The following is a 21,870-nucleotide window of genomic DNA, read 5'->3' as shown; positions in this document are numbered from 1 at the left end:
CAACTGAATTAGATATGTGGCTCACGTTATAGTTCTACTGGACACTGCCACACTACAGACCCTGAAAGCCTGAAAAATCATATTGACTGGATCCTCGCTTAACTATAATTTCTAAATCATTTAAGAGTTATTAGAAGTGGTGCCTGGGTGGCTCAGTCTGTTAAGCGGCTAACATCAGCTCAGGTCACGATCTCACGGTTTGTGAGTTCTAACCCCGTGTCGGGCTCTGGGCTGACAGCCCGGAGCCTGGAGCCTGCTTCGGCTTCTGTGTCTCCCTCTCTCTCTGTTCCTCCCCTGCGCACACTCTGTCTCTCTCTCTCTCTCTCAAAAATAAACAAACATTAAAAAAACCACAGTTATTAGCAAATACTGGAAAAAGTTTGCGTGTTTCCTCAAGGCACATAGAGAATGTTCATGCTCTGCCAAAGTGCAAAGGAATTAGTGTACACTTCTGGGAGATATTTCCCAACTACGGAACTTATGTTCTAATTTTATTTATATAAATCTATGTCAGGGGGAGTGACAAATGCTTTCAAAGCCAAGTGCTTTAAGTCCCAGGCTCTGTCTTCTAACCACACACCCCCGAATTCAGACCCATTTTCATCACCATAAAATCTCTCCTTCAAACAGAAAGCAAGGGCAAGTGTACGTGCACACACCCAATGACTTGAACCAAGAATACTAGTTTCCCCGAGCAGTGCTCGTGTGGGGGGCTTGCACGGGGGGCTGCCTGCAGCAGTCCCTGGCTGAGCAGACGGCGCTCCGCTGCATGAAAGGTAGCGCCTTTTCCACACTTCAAGTAAATGCTTTGGAGAAGCAAAACTAAAGGAAGATCACTGCAAGCTGTGCTGCTATTTTGCCTTAAAACAATCTACCTTAAAACATCAGACGTGGTTTTGGAGTCAAGAGGATGGGGAACCCGCTGAGAATTCCTGGCGGGGAGAAGTTCATCCGTCTGTGCGACAGAGATGTGGTGGTGCAGCGAAGCCTGGCAAAAGAACAAACACGGTTACGTTCCCAGCCTCCGGGCTCCTAGGAGCCTCAGTTTTAAGCTCTCCATAACTCTGATGTGACCCCAAATAACTCCACACCCTGGAGGTGGAAAAAAGCTAGCTTTGCAAATCCCAGTGCAGTACAAAGGATTCGATAATGTGCCTCTTCAGGTCTTCATGCGTAGAAGGCCCCAGCGTCCCCATGGTGTGGGTACGGCTGGCTGTGCCCCTGTGGTGGCTGCTTAACACGGCTGACGCTACGTGGGTCTCAGTCCTCACCTGGAGAGGCATGAATGCGTGCAGCCCTGAGTGCGGCGCACCCGATCACGGCAGCGAGGTGCCCAGCGTGCCCTGTCCGCTACACGCCATGCCATGGCTTTAGCATACTTTATCAGATAACAGAGAGAGACGGTGTGTAGAGGGCAGCTGATATAAACCCTTTATTTTTTAGATTTCAGATTAATGAACTGTTGCTCTGGTAGCTTCAAAGGGTGGCTAAAATGTTCTAGATTTCAGCACAATTAGGAACCCATGTATTTGTTTCACTCTGCTACTACCACTGTTCTTTTGCATGTTCAAACTGTCCCGTCCCTGGGCCACGGGAACCCTCCAGTTGGCGGGCCCCGTGAAGTAACTCCAATGATCTTAAGTAACTTCCTTGCTATTAGGTGTGACCACGCACCCTAGGCTCACCTTGCATATGTCTTACTTCAGATCTACAATCAGTCAACTCTTCAAAGGAACTCTGGCTCTTTCAAACGATAAACGGGACTTCAGAACCAGGTGCAGTGAGCGCACTGTTTACTGACACTGTCACTGCTTGTAAGCTTTTTCAGTAGACCCAGCTGAAAAATGCGTGTACCTTTCGTAAGAGGAAAAAATAAAGCCAGGTTCATCCTGACAAGTCTAATTCAAAACAAGGATGACACCACTTATGTTGTAGAACTTCCTTGATTTCATAATAATATGTTAGAGCCATTAGTTGAAAGAAACTGCTTCAATTGTTTTTGGTTTAACCTTCCCTTATTCCTTTTAGAAAATACAAGTGTGTGTGTGTGTGTGTGTGTGTGTGTGTGTGTGTTTGCACACAGCTTGTCAATCACTGCCAGGCAACCCACACCCCACAGAACGACTGCATTGTAATCACCCTGGCTGTGTGACAGACGGCTGACATCCCCTGGGTGGACATGCTAGTTTACTCCACCAGCCCCATCCTGGGGGACAGCTCTGGTGCTTCTAATCTTTTGCACTTAGCACTTTTTGGTGCCGCCAGTGTCTCCCGAACAGGCCTGCAGGGGTGGTGCTGCTGCAGCACAAGGGAAGCGCGTGGGGCCGTACCGCCTGGCTGACCTACTGGCACCAGGGCCACCCTGCCAATCGAGCAGGCTGTCAAACTTCAGGCTCTTTGCCAATCTGTGGGTGAGACATGGGTTTCATTCCAGGTTCTTTCATCCAAACTGGAAGTGGGAGATCTTTGGTTTTAACCCTTAACTTGCACTAAAAGGTTCCAAGACGTGTACAGGAAGGAGCCTGTGTGAGCAGATGTAAGTTTTAGCTGCCTCCTGCCCTATTTTAATGAAGAAAGCCGAAGCCTGGGGTGGGGGGTGGGGGTCAGCCAATTATGATCACATCCACCAAAGTGAACTTTGCCAACGGCAATGCTTGGTGGACTTAGAGAAAGACTGTTACATACAACCCCGGGTCCACCCTATGTGTGCCCTGCGGGCCCCACAAAGTCTCCTCCGTGGGTTCATGTGTTTGCTTCTTTGTGATGTGGTTTTGGGTTTCTCTCCAAAATCCGACTCCCTGCCTGCAACTGTAATTAAAATGTCCTCAGAGTGTGAGTAGATGTGAAAGAAACCGGGAACACAGTGAGACTGTGGGGACTGACACGAGTTTGTAACCAAACGCAAATTTCCTAAGTCACTCCTCCCCCTAAAACGTCAAATATGACATGAAACCAACCTTTAGGAAAAGGGGGCACTGGTTCTGAGCCTGGGGACATGACGACCAAAACCACTGGGGGAGGTTCTCCGCTTTGGCAGTTGACACGAAATACCCAAGGGCCAGAGGCTGCTGCTTCAGCTCCTCAGGCGCCTCTCTAGAAAGAAGACGCTCACCCTGACTCTGCAAAACAATGTCCCAAGAACATGATCAGCGTTCAGCACCTGAAATGAAGCTTTAAAAATCAACCTTTCATCACGTCCCTCGGCACACACTTTTTATCAAGTCCCCCTTCTGACGGTTTTTCACACAAAAACGCCAGGTGGCCGAGAAAGGTCAACAGGGGAGACACGGTCTTTGCTACACGGACAGACGTCGGATGAAAACTACGGCCCAGGCAGAAGGGAACAGCAAAACTAACTATGTCAGGCAAGCAAATACAGATGTGTTTGCTCTGGTTTCTTTTCTGCTAAATGTCGGGTGTGTTCCGTGGCATCCAGCATCCAACTACAGGTGGGAAGAACGGACTCCGGCAGCGGAAGGCACCCCCACCCCGCTGCTCTCTCACCTGCAACCAACCAAATACACAGGCGCACCTGACCGTCTGCTGTCAACAGACGGGCACGTGGGAAACAGGACCCTGCAGTGCTCTGTGCGGCGCCAGTGTCACTGACCACCCAGCATGGTGAGGGTGAGGTCTGCTCGTGAAGAGGCCCTGCTTGAATTCTCAGCAACCTCCTTAAACACAAGACTCATGCAAGAGCCTGACTGCGCATTTCTGCCACTGGCATTTTCCTCACCTTTGAATCTTTTAGCTGGCTTTGAGGGTTGAGACCAATTACGCAATTGTTATTATGCTCTCTTGTTATTATGCAAGCAATAATAAGCAACTGTTCGTTTTCAAAGGCCTTCTGTTTTGAGGGAAAAAATAACCCTCTACTATTACATCAAGTTGTATTCATTCTAGGTAGGTTTAAAAAATAAAAACTTACTCCAAACTTGCACAAATTCTTTTCCCTTTTGTAATATCTTAATTGGATATCAAAGAATGTTTAATGGTTCAGAAAGAGGAAATACTGAAAGCCTCTCGGGGGTCACCAGGCTGCAGGTGCTCGGGACCGAAACAGGCCACCTGACTTGTTTTCAGAGCAGTGCTGTTTAAACTCTGACATTCAATTACAGGCTTACGGCTTGAGGCTCCAGCAGAGGCAGAAAATACAGCAAACCTCTGTTTCTTATAAAACTAACATTATACTTCAACGACCAATTCTTTGTTAATGGATAAACGAAATTACAACCGCTGCTACTGAAAGGTAGTTGCTATTATTTCCATTTCACAGATAAGGTAACTAAGGCTGAGAAAGGTAAAGCAAGCTTGCTCAAGGTCACAAAGCTAAAGCCGTACTGCTCTAACTCTGAGCTACATTTGGCAAACTCTAGGGCACATGCTCTTAGTTGCTATGCTATTTGCCTCTAGAATTCACATTAGTCCTAAATTACAACTACTTAACATAAAATCTGCGAACTTGGTTCCTATCACAGCAATCTCCAAAGAACCAATAAACTGTCACTAACTGGCAAGTGGCTGTGGCGGAAATAAACACATCTAAAACCTCTTCCTTCTAGAAAGGAGAAATGGGGGCAGGGAGTTCCATGAGGGTAGGTCTACTGAGTTGCTCTTCCCTGGTTTTATCTGCTCTGTGACGGACGTTTTAAATCTTTTCTCTTGACCATCCTTTAGTGAACTCCAGGCTGGCAATAAAAGGTCCACGGACAGAAACCTAAGTCCTCTAACTACAACTGTGTGTAAATGAGTGTGGGCAGTGTTGTTTATACCTGCCCAGGTTAAGAAGTTAGACATAGCCGTTGTTCTAGGTCCTAAACCCTCAATCTCAATCTCGTATTTAAAACAGAAGGTACAAAAGAGCGGTAAGGATGAGGCGTCTCGCTTTTAAACAGTTAACACAAGCTATAGTAGAACCTTTAACTCTTCAATCCTCTGTTAATCCATCTCCAATACCCCTGGGGTATTTAAAGGTGAAACTGGGGGTAAGCCCTGGTGCTGTGTCTTAGTCCTAGGGCCTTAACCTGCACACTTCTCCAAAATCACCCTTCTGCGGGCCCTTGCCATTTTGGCACGCAGCTACAGAGAAGGCTGGAACTGTATGAATAAAGGCACCAGGACATGAAACAAGAATAGTAAGGCTCGTTTCACAATAATCAACCATCAACAATGTGTTCTTCAATAAACAGTTACTTTACGTGTTAAAAAACCAGGGCCATTGAACTAGCCTCTGAAAAGCCACTATTTTGGCAAAAAAAAAAAAACCCAAAAAACAAAAAACTGGGAAGTAGCAACCAACCAAAACTAATTTCTGCTAAGAAAAGAGTCATTGCAAAATGCCTTCCTGCTGATAAGACATACTCATCAGGAACATTTTCAGGAATAATCATCCACGTCTTTCAAATTCCTGCCTTCATTCAAAACAGAACAACTACAGAGTCACTTTTCCACACGGATTTCACACATACCAGGGACCAAGGCCATCAGGAAGAAAGGCTCACCAAGCCAAGAGGCAGGCAGTCCCACTTCCGGAGAGCTGCTGCCCTGAAGGACCTACCTCAGGCCATCCTTACCCGACTGTGCTGGAAGTGAGAGCCCACACCAATTCCAGACGGGGAGCCTGGGGAAGGAACTGGGGAGGAGTTGGGAGAGGAATGCAGGTTGCCAGTCATTAGGATGCCAATGTCGTTATCCATATCATCTGGGAACGGAAGGTCAACAAACATGTCATCTGGAAAGGAGGGAAAAGAAGCACAGAGATTTAAAAAATAATCTATATCTGCAACTTGAACAATCTACTGTTACATTGGCCCCTCACAAGTGCATGCTGTTAGCAACGTGGTAAGATTTAATGTGTTGTCTACTGGATGTGAGGTGCTGAAAATTGTTTTTTCATTTTTGTATTCTGTTCGATGATCTTCTAATGTGAAGTATTAACAGACTGGGGAAATAAAGAACATAAAACAAAACTCCACGCTTTGTATAGCCTGCAAAGGCACATTAAAAAAATGGCAAAACAGCTAAAAAAGCAATTTAATTATTAAACAAAGTTAAAATTGATACCATCGAAGAAAACAGCAGACTCTGTCTATGCATCCAATTAGCATCTAAAATAACAGAGGCTGAATTAATGCAATGTTAATAGGTGTGAACTTGCCCTGAAGCTGGAGGCCTATGCCAAAAGCATATCAAAGCATGTTTTCATTCAGAAATCCTCTCCCACATTACAAAAGTAAGGTACATGCACAACAGAAAATTTGGAAAGGAGTATAAAAAGGGAAAACTATCACCCAGAATGCAATTACTGTGAACATTTTTGCTACAATTCTTATTCTCGTATCGTTACTCCATTGCGATCACACTGTATATAAAATCTGGAATCCTTTACTCTCCCCATTTAACAGGAATAAGTGCTGGTAGCTATTAAAAATTCTTCAAAAAACGATGCAAATGGCTACATAATATTGAGCATTTTATGGTTTATAAATAACCACTACTTAACAAATGCCTTAACAGATATACAAACCAAAAACATCGATTAAGAAGAAACAAATAAGGAGCTGTTTTGGAGCCAATTAGCCTCCCACCGACTGCGGGACAAGAGCTAGTGCAGACTGCCAGGCAGTCTCCGTCCATCTCCAACCAGATGGCCAGCTAGTTACTGCAGGAGGGGCACCCACGTGCAGGACGCTATCACCCGGGAATTATTTTTTGCCTTTAGTGATAAACAGAAAACTAATTATGTAAGACAGGAAAACATTTATTTGGGCTTGGAACTGGTGTTCCCAAATCTTCAAAGCCGAACAGACTTCTCCAACCCCGAGTCCCCCTTCATCTCGTACACAGTGCTGACTCGACACACGCGGCAGGGTGCCGGGGGCACCCTTCAGCTCTGCTCCCGTGGGGACGTGGAGCTCTGTCTTTCTGCGCCTTCCGCACTCACCGTTGTTGGGGCTGAAGCCGTCTTCATTGGGATAGTTGGCCGGGGCCACCTGGATGGTTGAGGAGGTGGGAAACACCAGGATGTGTGTGCAGGAGGCGTCCTGAGGGGTGTTCAGCTGTGACGACTGCATGTTCAGGGCGGTGCTCCGGCCAAACACAGAGCCCATTGTGACGGCGTCTTTAAAAAAGAGAAAGAGAAAGAAGTGGACCGATTCCTTCTGAGCATCCGTAAATACTGCAGAAGTGAAGTTTTAGGAGGACCCGACCTGGAGAGACAGGAGTCGGACACAGCTGGCAGGATGGATGGGTACACACCCCAAGTTCTGCCTCACTGTTCAAGTATCTGCCAAGAAACAGACTCTAAGCACACGGCTATGACAACCCAAGCCTCACTGCACAGGGGGAGGTTAAGATATAATCAGACTGAGCCCACCAAACGTTGTTTTTTTTTTTAATTTCTAATTTTTTATTTTAGAAGGGAGTGTGTGTGTGTGTGTGTGTGTGTGTGTGTGAGAGAGAGAGAGAGAGAGAGAGAGAGGGAGGGAGAGAGAGAGAGAGAGAGAGAGAATGGGGCAGAGGCAGAGAGAGAACCCCGAGCAGGCTCCACGGTCAGCACGTAGCCCAGCACAGGGCTCCAGCCCACCACCCTGGGACTGTGACCTGAGCTGCAATCAAGACATGGACACTCAACTGACTGAGCCCTCAGGTGCTCCACACCATGTATGTTTTAACTACTTATTTAAGAAGTAGTTCTAAAAATAAATCTACTTTCTTTCTGCTGTGGTTGCTCACAATTTATAAAGTTCTGAAAGACACGATTCTGCAGACACAGTACCATTGACCGAATAAGGATTACAAGTAACGATTACTGAATGCTTACTACGTGCCTGAGTCTGTGCTGAGCTCTTTACTCACTGACGTCACCTCACGCAGTCAGCACAGATTCCTAAGGTACAACTATTAGCCCCATCTCATCATGAGGACAGAGAACAAGGACGTTATGAAATCTGTCCAAGTGGTGCAGGCAACAATTAACCTGGGGCTGCATGCGGCCACGACAGGACCTCTGCCTCTCACCGCACTGATGACAAATTACACAATCTCACACGACACTGCTGGTTTCTACAGGGACAGCATCTCCCACTTGGTCAGAGACATAACTGGAGGATAAGAGCAGACTAAAGAAAGGCATAAAGCTGCTTAGCTAAAAAATTATAAGGGAGCTTAGTTGCTATTTTCTTAAAACTTCTGTGGCCACAATCTTTTGGCTATCGACACAAGGGACTCCCATCTACCGAGAGCTTACTACGGGCCAGACACCGTGCCGATGACCCCGCCTCTATGTGCCTCATCACTGCCCCCAGCCACGTCAGAGACACTCTAACTGGTCTCTCGAGGCTGCTTAGAGATTCTGTCAAACATCTGTCTTCAGAAGCACATTCAAACATGATCAGGGTGGTGTTCCTGTCAGTGGTTTTTGGAGGGTGATCCTCAGACACTAACAAGAAATTAGGGTCAGGCAACACTAACTAGCCATGACTCTGAGAGCTCTCGGTCCCATCCGTGACTTACGGTGTCTTCCAAACTACGGTCAACAAAGATGACAAAACCACAGACCATGCCCCTTAGGAGACACCACATGTTTGAACTCTAAGCACACTCTTCTCACAAAGATAATAAAGATCTACTCTACACTTGTCTGTAGACTTTAAGACTGAATGGGCTGAACTGATGTGATACCTGACTAATGAAACTGGTAAGAGGTTTACCTGGCATCACCACAAAGGAACCCTGGGGCTCCATGGCAACCAGGCAGGCACTGAGAACAGAAGGGGAGTCTGCGGCAGAGATCCCACACATCCGGCACACGTCCTTGAGCCGTTTGCTGATTGTCTGTAGTGAACATTCTCCAAGGAGGATACTCCAGTCTGAAATCAAATATCACAGTCATACACAGTCTTTAGAAATTCATATTGATAGGCGGTTTGAGCGTTTTACGAGATTTGCCTGGTAATTGAATTTCCAGGACTGGGCCCCAAAGGGAATGAGGCTTTGCACAGGTTTCCCTTCTTGTTACAAAGAAAATGTTACTTGACCTCTCTTGCACTTCATTAACAAAGAAACAAAGGCCTACTATTCCACATGCTGAAATGATGTCTGAAATGACCTGGGAGAGCCCAGCACAGACCTAGACAGATGCAGGCACTTCACATGGTTTTGGTGACGCGGCCGGTCTGTCCTACCCTCTCTCCTCCTCCTCCTCCTTCAGGCCTGGCTCGTTCACTGCCCCGATCGGCCCTTATCATTAGAAGAACGCACAACTGGGAGCAGACCTCGGTTTGCTTTGCTGCTGTAGGCTGGCTGTTTCCAGGGAAGGCAAGCAGAGCAGAAACAAGGGGAACCCTTCTCAGAAGGCCCAACAGAGCAGATGAACAACGGGTGTGAGTGAGGCGCTCCAAATGATGTAACACCAATTGTCCAGGTTAAAATGCAGGCAGAAGTTTTCTTCCTAATATTTGTTTATTGCCTCCACACAAAGGTACTATGTCTTCTCAGAGAACTTAGAGGGTCACGTTACTCCAGGAATGGAAAAGTACTTAGCCCTCTCCTTTGACCCCCAACACACACGAAGCTGCCATATTCCTGCGGCAGCACACTGCCGTCATATCATGTCCCACCCATGAAAGACCACTCTGCTACGGGTTCTCTACTTTCCCACAGTTTTTTCAAATAAGCTGTTCTCCCCTGAAGAGGTGAAAAGGAACAACTTTTTCTTGTTTCTTATTCCTAAAAAACCTCAATCTGAAGTGGCTGAAATAAATGTGGCCAAGTCACAAAGAATGTATTTTTAAAAACTACAGGAAAATCATACAGGCATGAGTTCTGAGTTTGAAACCAAGTAAGAAAAAGAAAAGCACTGTCTGTATTTTATCACACCCCGGTGATTAAAAAAAAAAAAAAACAAAACAGAAATTCACAAAGCTAACTGAACTCTAGCTTTTGTGACAGGCTCACAAGGGATACTGTCCCACAGAAATGCAATGCGGGCCTTGGAGCCCCAAGGGAACGAAATGCAGATCGGTAAACTAATTTCCTGTACACTAGGCTCTTCTTGCGGTCTTTATCCCTTTATCCCCCTAACCTTTGGATGGCATCAGTCACACTTCTATTCCTTTCCCGTAAGAGATAAGAAGAATGTCCCTTCTACAAAATTATACAAGGGAAGGCAGTGGCCTTAATAACTGTCCAAGACACCAAGTGACTAGACAAGGCTACATTTTTATCCCCTCTTCTCCTTTTCTGCTATATTCTAACTTTTCCCAAGGGTTAAGAGTAGCTCTAACCCTTTAAGAGATAAGATTGACTACAAGGCCTACCAGGAGAGAGGGTAGGAATTCTGACAGAAATGAAATGACGAATCCCCCAATGCATCAGACCTCCAGGCTACTGATACAAGATTCATTCTAAGTATGATATTCTTTAAAAAATGAATAGGGTAATATTTTCTATTGGCCTACAGTTATAATTAGTAAAAAAAAAAAAAAAAAATTGCACACAATAGATTTCTAACAGTTACCTAATACTTTTGTAATTTAATATATGCATAAACTGCTATTAAATCCTGACAGTTCACTGACTAGAGCAATTGCTACAATCCAAGTTGAATCGCGTCAGGGGTTTTATTTCAGGGACTCCACAAATACCAGATATAAATTTCATGCAAAGGAACAATATGTGCATTCTAATACAAGGGTCTGCAAACTATGGTCTGCAGGTCAAATCCTGCCCACCACCATTTTTTTTTTTAATAAAGTTTTATTGGAACATAGTCAAACCTGTTCACTTAGGTCTTAATCCATGACTGCTCTAACTGTACGACGGCAGAGCTGAGAAGCTACAACAGTGACAAGCTGGCCTGCAAAGGTGAAAATATTTACCACTTGGCCTTTTACCTAGAAAGTTCGCTGACTCAGCTCTAATATACCTGTGGGCACAAAACCACCAAGCTGATCTGTGACACATGCTTTGCTTTTGTATAGAGCTTAGAATGAAGCTTCTCCCATCTCTACGTACACTGAACTTCATAAATGTGCCATTAATTACTAAGGCTTTAAAAAAATAACGGAGGCCTATGCATACTGCTCACGTCAAGTAGCTACACAAGCACAGCAAATGAGCAGGCTCACAGCCAGGCAAGGTTGCTGCCGCCCAGTCGGTCAGTTGTGTTGTTAGTTACTTTTAGTGCCTTGTTGACTGACTGTTACATTAAGGACGGGGAACATTAGCAGCTGGCAGGTATACAGGGGCCCAACTTATGGAAGTCTGCTCTCTTAAGCTTCCAGGCTGAAAAATATCAGACCGTGGCGACGTGAGTAAAGCCTATTCCAACCTGCACCTACTGGCCCTTGTAAATCAGGACTGCCTGGCTCTCGTGCAACCAAAACAAACACAAATTACGTCACCATCAATCAAGAAAAATAATAAAAGAAAGTTAAGTTGATTCTAGCATCCATATGTCTTTAAATTTTCACATTAAAACTGACTTGATCTCACTGACCCAGTACAAAAATAAATGTTAGAAATTCTAATTTACAGAGTATCACTTTTATATTCATACATTCTTTTTTTTGGTCTTATATATTGGGATTCAATATTTAAGATTTCTTTGGTTACATCATTTGGTTGATGATGAAAAGTTTACAAACTGCCAGTTTATCCTGTACATTTAAAAGAATCAGAAAATAAAAATCTGCTTTACTCTTACTACCAACTTGACCATTTTCTCGGTCAGCTCAGTTAGGGACAGTAGTTCAACCCTTTTCCTTTGTTTCCAGTACTGCTTGCAGAGTCTCTCACCTTTAAGCTCACCATGGCCAAGCCGCCCAAGTCTGCCGATTACCACTCTCCAGGGTAGAGATGTCATTTGGACAATACCTATGCACCACTCCCATAACTTCTGTAGTCCAATTTTACGTGCAGATACTTTACTCCTCCGTGATCTACAAAAGAAAGAAGTGGGCAAGGGGTCCCCAAATGAGTCTAAGTTATTGCTTAATAAGACAAAACTCAGAAAATTCCAAAGAACCCACCCACCACATGGCACCGAGTGCATTTAGACAGGAAAATCAGAAAAACTCATATCTGAGGAGAGGCACGGTATCGATTCATATGTAGCATAAACACGCAGGCTCCTCACCTGTTTGGTAAAGCAATATTTACAATACAGGTTTCTAGTAATTCCCCATGGAGGTCAGTGCAGGAAGCCAAGAGCCAGCGCTGGTCATGAGACAGACAGTAGCCCACAAAGAGCACGTTGTACTTCTGGCTCGCCTCCCCAAAAGTCTCTCCCAGCTCCGTCTGCTTATCTTTGATTGGGGCCAGTATAAAAGGAGGGGAGTAAAGCTGGATTGGACTGGGTCGCTGAAATCAAAATAAAAGTCAGTGTCAACACAAAACCACTTAACGTTTCCAACAAAACCCAGAATAGCACTTGAAACCAATAGGGAGCAATGGATAGACTGCCCCCACCCCCAGCAGTATTACACATGTAAATAATAATGGTAAAACAGAAAACAAAGATTGTGTAAGTGACATCAGCTAGGAAACCCCAATCAAACCAAAGCTTCTTTTAATTTTTAAAAGAAATTACTATTTTAGTAAGTAAATCAGCCCAACTTTATTAGTCATCAAGACAGCAGAAATTAAAACCACAATGAGATAGCACTATATACCCACCAGAAAGTCAAATAAAAAAGAAAACGCTGGGTATCAGTGAGAATGTGGGGTCACTAGAACTTTCATACACTGATGGTGATGAACCGCTTTGCAAAGGTGTTTGATGGTATCTGCTAAAGTCAAACACACATATCCTGTGACCCAATCAAATGGACATATATGTTTACCAAAGGACAGGTATTAATCATAATAGCTCCAAATAAAAAATAACCTAATACCCATCAACAGTAAAACGAAAGACAGACTGTTATAGTTACACAATCAGAATATCAAATAGCAAGGAAATGAAAAAAACTACCACAACAAGGAACAGAACAATTAATCTCAACACTGAGTAAAAGAAGCCAGACACAAAAAACTATAAATTATGTGCCTCAATTTACATGAAAGTCAAAACCAGGCAAAACTTTGTTGCTTTACGTCAGAATACTGATTACTGACAGAATGTCTAGAAGGGACAGGAAGAAGGTTTCTCGATGCTTCTTATGTTTTGTTTCTTGTGCTTGTTATATGCTGTATTTAGTCAAAGTTCATCAAGCGGTATACTTATGATCGGGTATTTTTCAGTGTGTAAATTATACTTGTGTGTGTGTGAATGTGTGTGTGTGTGTGTGTGTATGAGCGATTGAAGAAATCAAAACTTCACTGTTACCAGTAAGACAAACATTGTAGACAGTTAAACTGTGACAAAATTTAGTTGTCACCATTATTTACAGCCGTTATACACATTTCAACAATGAACTACAGTACCAGTCAGCAAACTTCTATAAAAGATAGTAAACATTTTAGGCTTTATGGGTCTCTCTTAAGAATATTCTTCTCTTTTTAAAAATGTAATAATCACTCTGGGGCACCTGGGTAGCTCAGTCAGTTAAGCATAGACTCTTGATTTCGGCACAGGTCATGATCTCCTGGTTTGTGAGATCTAGCCCTGCATGAAGCCTGCTTGGAAGTCTCTCTCTCTCCATCTCTCTGCCCCTTTCCCCTGCACTCTCTTTCAAAATAAATAAACAAACATTTTTAAAAAATATAATAATCATTCTTATCCAGGTCATACAAATACAGGCTACAGGCTGGACTGTACCTACAGTCGGCTGCTGACCCCTGAACTATATACCTGTATGCATATAGATATATCATAAAAAAAATAGTTGATAATGGAATTACAGAATTTTAAAGCTAAAATAAAGACCTGAGACAGAATCTAATTCAATTCCTTCATTTTAGGGATCCAAAACACAGGCCTAGAGATATTCAGTAACTTGCTCAAAGTTTCAAAGCGAATCCTATCACTGATCTATTCATTCTCCCTCCACCTGCAAAGACTACTCGTAGGTATTTACCAAGAGAACGGAAAACATTTTACACATAAACACTGTGCACAAATGTTCACGGCAGTATTATTCACAAAAGCTAAAAAGCAGAAAAACCCAAATATCTATACACCAAAGAATGATTATCCTAAATGTGGTATATTCATACAATGGAATATTACTGAACCATAAAAAGAAATAAAACACACACACTGTGACATGGATGAACGTAGAAAACATGCTAAATGAAAGAAGCCAGCCACGAAGGATTACAGACTGTATGATCCGTTCATACACAGTGTCCGGAACAGGCAACTGCATGGAGACAGAATGCAGGCTAGTGGCTGCCAAGGCTGGGGCGGGGGAGTGAGTCACTGCTAACAGGTATGCAGTTTCTTTCTGGGTTGATCAAATGTTCTAAAATTAGACAGCAGTGATAGCTGTACCATTCTGTGACTAAACTAAAAACCACCAAACTAATCAATTTGTAAAAGGGTGGATGTTAGTATATGCGAATTATGTCTCAATGAAGCTTTCAAACAAAATAAGACAAAACAGTCCAGGTGAGATTGGCTGAAAAGTTCTGCATAAAGTAGAAGGTTAAATGTCAAATATCTTAGACGCGACAGAGAACCTGTGATATAGCGCGAGGTAAAATATCCTTCTCCAACTGTTTCGGAGACACTGGCTATTCTCTGAAGATCAAAAGTGACAGCAGCAGTAGGTTTTCTCCTAATGCTTGCACGGTCAATCCTAAAACACGTTCTTTCTGCTGTGACAGGCACCATGGGAGAGCACTGGGTCCCCTGGGCACAGAGGCCCGGCTGCTTTGTTCGCCTGTGTCCTTGGCACCTAACACAGCACCTGGTGCTCCGCAGACGTGCAGCGGTACTTCCTGAATGCAAGCGCCACGTTCTCGCTGCAGACTGAGGTAGCAGTGGCCTGTGGCATTAACTGTGACCATAATACAAGTAAATCTTATAAACCTTGGAAAATATTCAGAACATTTGATCCTTTGGTTTTTAATAAGGACAAATGATTTATTTCTCTTCCTGTTCCAAAGCAAAAGGGAAAAGGAAGCATATTTTTGGCCATTTATTTGTACCCGAGCCTCACTTGATCTCATGAACTACTGCGGGTGTTCTGCGAGTGTGCAGAGTCTTTATGACTTAGAGGTAACCCTTAGGACATCTTGATACAGGTACTCAGCCTTCCGCCCCTCTCCAGGAAACTACGGAACATTATCAGTGATCACTGAAATGGTGCTAACTCCTCATCAAAGCGGAAGGAATGATCGCATCTGAACTGCAGAATAACCACAAAAGGTAAAGAGCTAAAAGATGCTAAGTTTGTAAAGAAAGGCAATACCTCAATTTCTGGAGACAAAGGAAGAACAAGTAGAAACAAATTCAATTTTTTTATCCTCGAAAAAGCTAACGGATGAACTAAAATAGATGAACTGCTCCCAAGAATGAAAAAATTAAAACTCAAAAGAATACACCAACCTACACAGCCAGAGACAGAACTGTACACAGCCACAGAGGGGAGGCGGCTGTCGGCTAAGTAGCTGCTTCCAATGGGACCAGGCTGCCCTGAACCAAGTGACAAGTGTGTTACTAACTAGAGGCCTCATTTTTTCCCTAAGCTTTTACTCATCCAAGAGATAAGCATTTCAGTGAGTCTTCGAGAAAAATTTTCATTATCAACTAAAATCAGTGGTTTTTGGTGTTTTTAAGTTCTTTTCTGGTGAAGAGGTATTTGCTGGCTTTTATTAATGGGTGACTTTTCCATGCAATAAAAGTTGTGGGAAATGAGTTTTGAAGGCTCTGAAAATTCTAAACACTGTCCTGTTCATCTATCTTTAGGATAAAGTGATTAGTAAAATAGAAGAAGTGTACGACTTCTGTTTGGTGTTTTCAAATTCCCCTAGAGGAGCCCATCTGTGGGAAGCAGGTGTAAGACGCTGGAGAGAAAAAGCATGGAGACCAGGGAGGGGAGAGCAGCTCCTGTAAAAGTGTGCAGCAGAAAACAAGGAATCCCTGATTCACAAACAACTGTGATACCAGGACAGAAAAGAGCTGGGGAAGGAAGTCAGTGATTCAACACACAGATTAGCTTCCAAAAATAAAGAACAAAATAAACACAGGAAAAGTCAAGCATCACTAAGTAAAAGTGGTGAGTGTGTTGTTGCCTTAGATCCTACACCAAGAAAACACCGAGAGTTCGCTTGCCTCTTGTCTCCCAAATCACAAGTTTAGAGAAGTATCTCCTCTATTTTAAATTAAGGATCAAAGAAACCCACCACTCCCAATCAAGGCAGAAGACCAACCAAGCAACCAACTCGCCTGGTTTGCACGTCTGGTATAAAAGTGCTCTATTCGAAATGTCTGCTGTGCTCCTACCCACCTCTGGGTTCTTGAGGGTCATCTCAATGCTGGCGGCGGGCCCGAACCCCGTGAGGGACTTGATATGGATCTGTGTGGGCAGAGGGCGCCGGCACTGGCAGTACACCGAGAAGGCCATGGACTTCAAGTACTGAATGTAGAAAACTTGTTCGTCCTTCATTGTCTGCAGCATGTACTGGCAAGGCACGATCTGCACAAACACAAACAAAACCAGGAACTGGGATCGAATGTGCCAACAGGAAAGCTGGAAGACGAAATTCTTTGCCGAATCGAGGCAGGAAACTGTAGTCTTAAAATACACAAGGGGCGCCTGCCGGCTCAGTCAGCGGGGCTGTGACTCTTGACCTCAGGGTTGTGAGTTCGGGACCCATTTGTGTGTAGAGATCACTTAAAAACAAAATCTTAAAAATAAGATAAAAGAGGAACATCTGGATCACTCAATCGGTCAAGCATCGGTCCAACTCTTGATTTCAGCTCGGGTCATGATCTCATGGTTTTATGGGTTTTGAGCCCCGTCTTGGGCTCTGCACTGACCTCATGGAGCCTGCTTAGGATTCCCTCTCTCTCTGCCCCTCCCCTGCTCATGCTCAGTCTCTCTCAAAATAAATACACTTTAAAAAATAAATAAAATAAAATATATAAATGCCAAACATGATACAACTCAGTCTGAATTCCTTAGATGACCTAAAACCCTCTGCTACAAAGGCTCACCAGCAATGGACGAAGAGGTGCTATCTCGGTGGTCAAGTCACAGTCCCTGTTCCCTTCTAGGGAGAAAGTCTCAATTTATTATTGCCATGCTCCAAACTTTTACAATTTACTTTTTAATGTAGTTCTCCTTTCTGTCATACATACACATAGTGTGCATCATATCTTTGGAATTATTATCTAAGCATGAGAGACACAAACTTCACAACAATGAAAAACAATCTATCCTGTTAACTTTACTTTCAATATTTTAATTCCATAAGATGGTTTTAATGAAAGTGACAGTAAAACAAATCCCAAACACCTAAGGTATCATTTTTCACCGATTATCAAAATCTTATACAATTATTACACTATAAAGCTGGCAAGGCTGTAGTGAAAGAGGCACGCTTGTTCACTGCCAAAGGGAATGTAAATAAATGTAACGGTCCTGAAAGGAGTCTGGCGTTGTTTATCGGAATCTATGTATCTAAGAATTCACTTTAAGAAATGCCCTGAACTATGAAAAAGAGGTTACATATAAATATGTTTATTATAGCTTTATTTCTAATAGTGAAAAATAGAAACAAATTAAGTCTCTAACTGTACAGTAATACTTAAATATGGAGAATATGCAGTCATTACAAACGCTGCTTGTGAGAATTTTCAGTAACAGAGAAAAGTATTCAATATATGTTAAGTATAAAAGGACTAAAAATAATACTGAAAGTATGATCTCAATTTTGTAAACTAACATACACAAAGAGGGGCTAGAAATACACCAAAATGGTAATGGTGGCCTAATTTAAAGGTAGAATTATGAACATTTTTTTCCTTTAGGTACTTCCAATGAAAAAGAAACCACACACCTGTATTCGCTTTCATAAAAATAACAAAAGCTAAAAAGAAAGTTGCAGACAGTTCTTGCAGTTACCTGGAGAATGAAAGAACTTCTCATATGCTCAGGTAAATTATCCAGCATCTCTGTGTAGCAGCGCATCAAACTCAACAGCCAAAAGTTTCCAGAAGTGGAGTCTTCGTCTGCAGTGTAGGTGAAGGGGTCCACCATGTAAATGACAACGGCTGGCGGGTAGGCTTGGCTGTCTGCAGAGTCGGGCTCGGTGGGAATTCCTATCCTTTCCCTTTCTGTGACACTGCAGGGAGAGTCACTTATGAGATGCACAAGGAAATATAAATTACACAAGCTACATCAGTACCCGAGTACACTAACCCCTGGACAATGCTTCCAGACTGACTGTAACATTACTATGTATCATGTCATCGCAAGGAAGGCAAACCAAGGCAGTTAGCACCAAGGCGGATGGAAAATGACAACATCCTACTCCTGTGAGTGGGAGATCTCTTCTTCAACTCCCTCTCTTTCTTGGGGCCACATTCTAAAAAGATGTTTTATAATACTATTAATGTGAGTGGTAATAGCTTACTGATTCTATGTTATGGTCATATAATAATACTAATAGCAGTATTAACAGTATCAGCTTACTACGAAGCTAATAAGCTTAATAATAGTAAGTTTATATGAAGTCCTGAATGTCTTAACACGGGAGCTACAGACTGACAGTCACAACCTCCTTCTGGGAAGGAGAGAAACAGGGCACCTCACGAGACTCAGACACTCGGGAGGGTGAGGAGGAGAGTGGGGTGCAGAAGAGCGGGGAAGGGGTCGGAGCTGAAGCCACGCGCCGCCAACTGGCGAGCAGCGTACCTTTCTTGTCCGTCCTGCGAGGGCTGAGAGGAGCTCTGCCCAGGCTCCGGGTCCCCGCCACAGCCTACGTTCCCTTGCGTTCTCTCTGCAGAACTGGCCCCGGTGCTGGGGTTCTGCCCTCCGACACTAGCACTGAATCCTGAAGAAGAGGTAGTGCTGATCTGGTTAACGACAGGAGCAGGGGCGGACGCAGAGGCGGGAGGCACAGAGGACCCGGGGGCCGGGCCGCCTGCCGCAGGGTTCCCGGAACTGCTGCCAGAGGTGGGATTGAATGCACTGCCAGCCGAGGGCGCTGCTGATCCTGAATTTGAGGCGAGAGGCCCAGCGGTCCCGGGTGTAGCTTGTGCCTGTGCTGCTGCTGGTGGGGACTGGTACTTAGGTGGCGTCAACAGGCTGCTATCGAGCTGCAGAGTGGCTAGATAAGGTGCTGAAAGAGTACATGAGAGAGGTGGCGTCAGCGACGTTCGGCAGCATCACACTGAATCAGAAAGTAGAATTGTCACTTTAAGAAAATTACGTTTTCAGGCTGCAGTGCTCTGACTATGACGCCCGAGATGCTATCTCCACGCTTGAACAGAGGCCTGTGTGCTCTGCAAACGTGGAGGTGAACCAGGGGCTATGTGTGCACGTTCTGGGGAAGAGGCTTATTTGAAAACAGAGAAAATGAATCACTTGTAAAATGTGCCTTTCAGACTGAATCTGCCTGCGTGCCTTCACTGCCAACAGGGAGGCCGCCCATCCCACAGCCGGCAGGGGGTGCCAGGCGCCTGCGCGCGGCGGCTTTAAAGCTTCCAGGACTCTCTTGGGAAGCAGGCTGAACTTCAGCAGTTAATACCAAGTCCTGCTGCCGAGTTTTCAAAATGTGGAGTAAATCAGATATGACTTCTATAGGCAACTTCAAACTGCTTTTAGAGAATGTAGTGCACATATGGGGCGCCTGGGTGGCTCAGTTGGTTAAGGGTCTGACTTCAGGGGCGCCTGGGTGGCTCAGTCGTTTGAGTGTCCGACTTCGGCTCTGGTTATGATCTCACAGTTCGTGAGTTAGAGCACCACGTCGGGCTCTGTGCTGACAGCTCAGAGACTGGAGCCTCCTTCGGATTCTGTGTCTACCTCTTTCTCTGCCCCTCCCCTGCTCACACTCTGTCTCTCTCTGTCTCTCAAACCTAAATAAATGTTCAAAAAAAAAAAATGTTGTGCACATAAAATTGAGCATTTAAGGACCCAGAATGCAGAAATTAGACCCAAATAAATACAGTAATGGAGCCCTAAAGCTACCTGAGGTAAAAGCAGCAGGGCACACTGCTTTCCAAAAGGTGGCAATCTGCTATTTTACTTCTCAGATTCTCCTTTCCCAAATAAATTCTCGTTTACCTAGGTGATGGCGGCAAACTTGCGCATAAAGTTTGAGTCTGGAATGATTGTCATTCTCCTCACTGCCCCAAGGCTGGTTAAACCACTCGCTCACAAGCTCATCCGTCAGCTTCTGTGCCACAGTCTTCCCCACGCGCATGATCCCATCTCGGAGCACTTTGCAGATGGGCTTGTGCTGCCCAAGCCGACACATCTGGACCACAAACGACACCGTTACTTACAACAGGAAGCATTCCTGTGCTTAGAGGGGGAAATTCTTCACCATGCACACGGAAGTATTTTGCGTTTTCTTTTCGCGTTACCACAAGCAACCAAAGCCACATTCTAAGCCGGTCCTTTCTGCTCATTCTAATGAATGTATGCTGAGACTCCCAGCTGTCTCTCCAAAACCTGGACCAGCCTCTCTCAAGAAAAACAAAGATTTCTTCACCTCAGCCATTTCCTCCCGTGCTAGGGAAGACTGCTGAGTATTACCTGATTGCTAATGGTCAAGTAAAGAATTAACCAGATTCCTGCCTACTAAGGCTGACTGAGACACATATGTCCGCTAAAACCTCTTAAGTAATCCCTACGCATAATGTTTTCCCATAAGATAACATTAAAATTTTATGGGCCATCTGTTACACTGTCACAGACATTTGGGGATCACCAATAGCAGAGGCCACTGAAGCAGTGGATATGCTGATCACTTTTTAAAAGTAAATAGTTGTTTTAAGCACAATGAGATTCTGCTATTAATTTCTAGGACATTAAATGGGCACTTACAGCAAAGACTTAATACAACACACCTGCAAAAAGTAAGCCTCTTAACCATCTATTCCCCAAAAGGAGAGCCCATTTTATCCCTTGTTAAAGCTGATAACTGAAGGCTTACTCAGCCCCTACAAAATCTTCTGCATACACTCTCTTCACCAGGGATGCACTACTGCCAAATAAGCAATCCTAATAGTCCCTGGGACCTAAAAAGATCCGTTTTGTAACTTATGTTGAAAGCTTCATTCAAGAGAATGGCTGGGCTTTTAAAAAATTGCTTATACAAGTTTTCTGTGTTACGGTCTTTATGATTCAGTGTTATGACACATCCATGGATCAGGTACGTGTAGAATTACTATATCTAAGGGTTTCCTTCAGGGGCCTAACTGATGCCATTACCTCATATATTAGCATCTCCTCACTTCTTTGTAGCAATACAGAAGTTCACTATTTCATGTGTACCCACCCACTTCTAAATAGCGAATGTTCTGTTATGACATATTTTGAAATTCAACTTGGCATCTTATTTAACAAACACCCTTGTAATGTTTATAATATGCCTGTCACAGTTCTCCCTAAATACGGATTTCATTTAATCCTGCCCAAAATGAAGACATTAGAAGTATAGGTACGAAGAATTTAGTGTACGTATACTTTGGCCAAAACAAATGTGGAACATACTCTTCAGAGATACACATGATTCTAATTTTTCAAAAGCAATAGTACATTATGTGATAAATATATAAAACTATCTACCTGGCTTTTAAATTATTATGGTTATTACATTATTAACCTGTAGCCTGTATCAAAATTTTAGTATTAAGGTGAATGTAGTGTTAAATACACAACAGGGACATGATTCATTAAACTCATCTTTTGATACAGAAATCTTCAAGCTAAACATTTTTATACTGTTTTCAGGATGCTCTCTACGCCC

General features: G+C 43.8%; 1 protein-coding gene across 1 annotated transcript in view; it reads right to left on the bottom strand.

The window, feature by feature from the left end:
* Positions 1-21,870, bottom strand: part of MED13L (mediator complex subunit 13L) — a 293,183-nt gene that overhangs the window by 2,655 nt on the left and 268,658 nt on the right. Inside the window, exons 21-31 of the mRNA XM_077766051.1 lie at positions 20,181-20,373; positions 18,810-19,236; positions 18,018-18,237; positions 16,398-16,586; positions 12,140-12,363; positions 11,800-11,942; positions 8,712-8,870; positions 6,944-7,120; positions 5,574-5,731; positions 2,958-3,119; positions 876-988 (exon numbers count right to left, since the gene is read on the bottom strand). Coding sequence (XP_077622177.1) covers positions 876-988; positions 2,958-3,119; positions 5,574-5,731; positions 6,944-7,120; positions 8,712-8,870; positions 11,800-11,942; positions 12,140-12,363; positions 16,398-16,586; positions 18,018-18,237; positions 18,810-19,236; positions 20,181-20,373 — 2,165 coding nt within the window. The remainder of the gene's footprint in view (positions 1-875; positions 989-2,957; positions 3,120-5,573; positions 5,732-6,943; positions 7,121-8,711; positions 8,871-11,799; positions 11,943-12,139; positions 12,364-16,397; positions 16,587-18,017; positions 18,238-18,809; positions 19,237-20,180; positions 20,374-21,870) is intronic.

The sequence above is a fragment of the Crocuta crocuta genome, unplaced genomic scaffold (assembly GCF_008692635.1).
Source record: "Crocuta crocuta isolate KB4526 unplaced genomic scaffold, BGI_CrCroc_1.0 scaffold339, whole genome shotgun sequence".
Taxonomy (NCBI): Eukaryota; Metazoa; Chordata; class Mammalia; order Carnivora; family Hyaenidae; genus Crocuta; species Crocuta crocuta.
The sequence above is the reverse complement of the archived record's forward strand: the minus strand, read 5'-3'. Positions and strand labels throughout refer to the sequence as shown.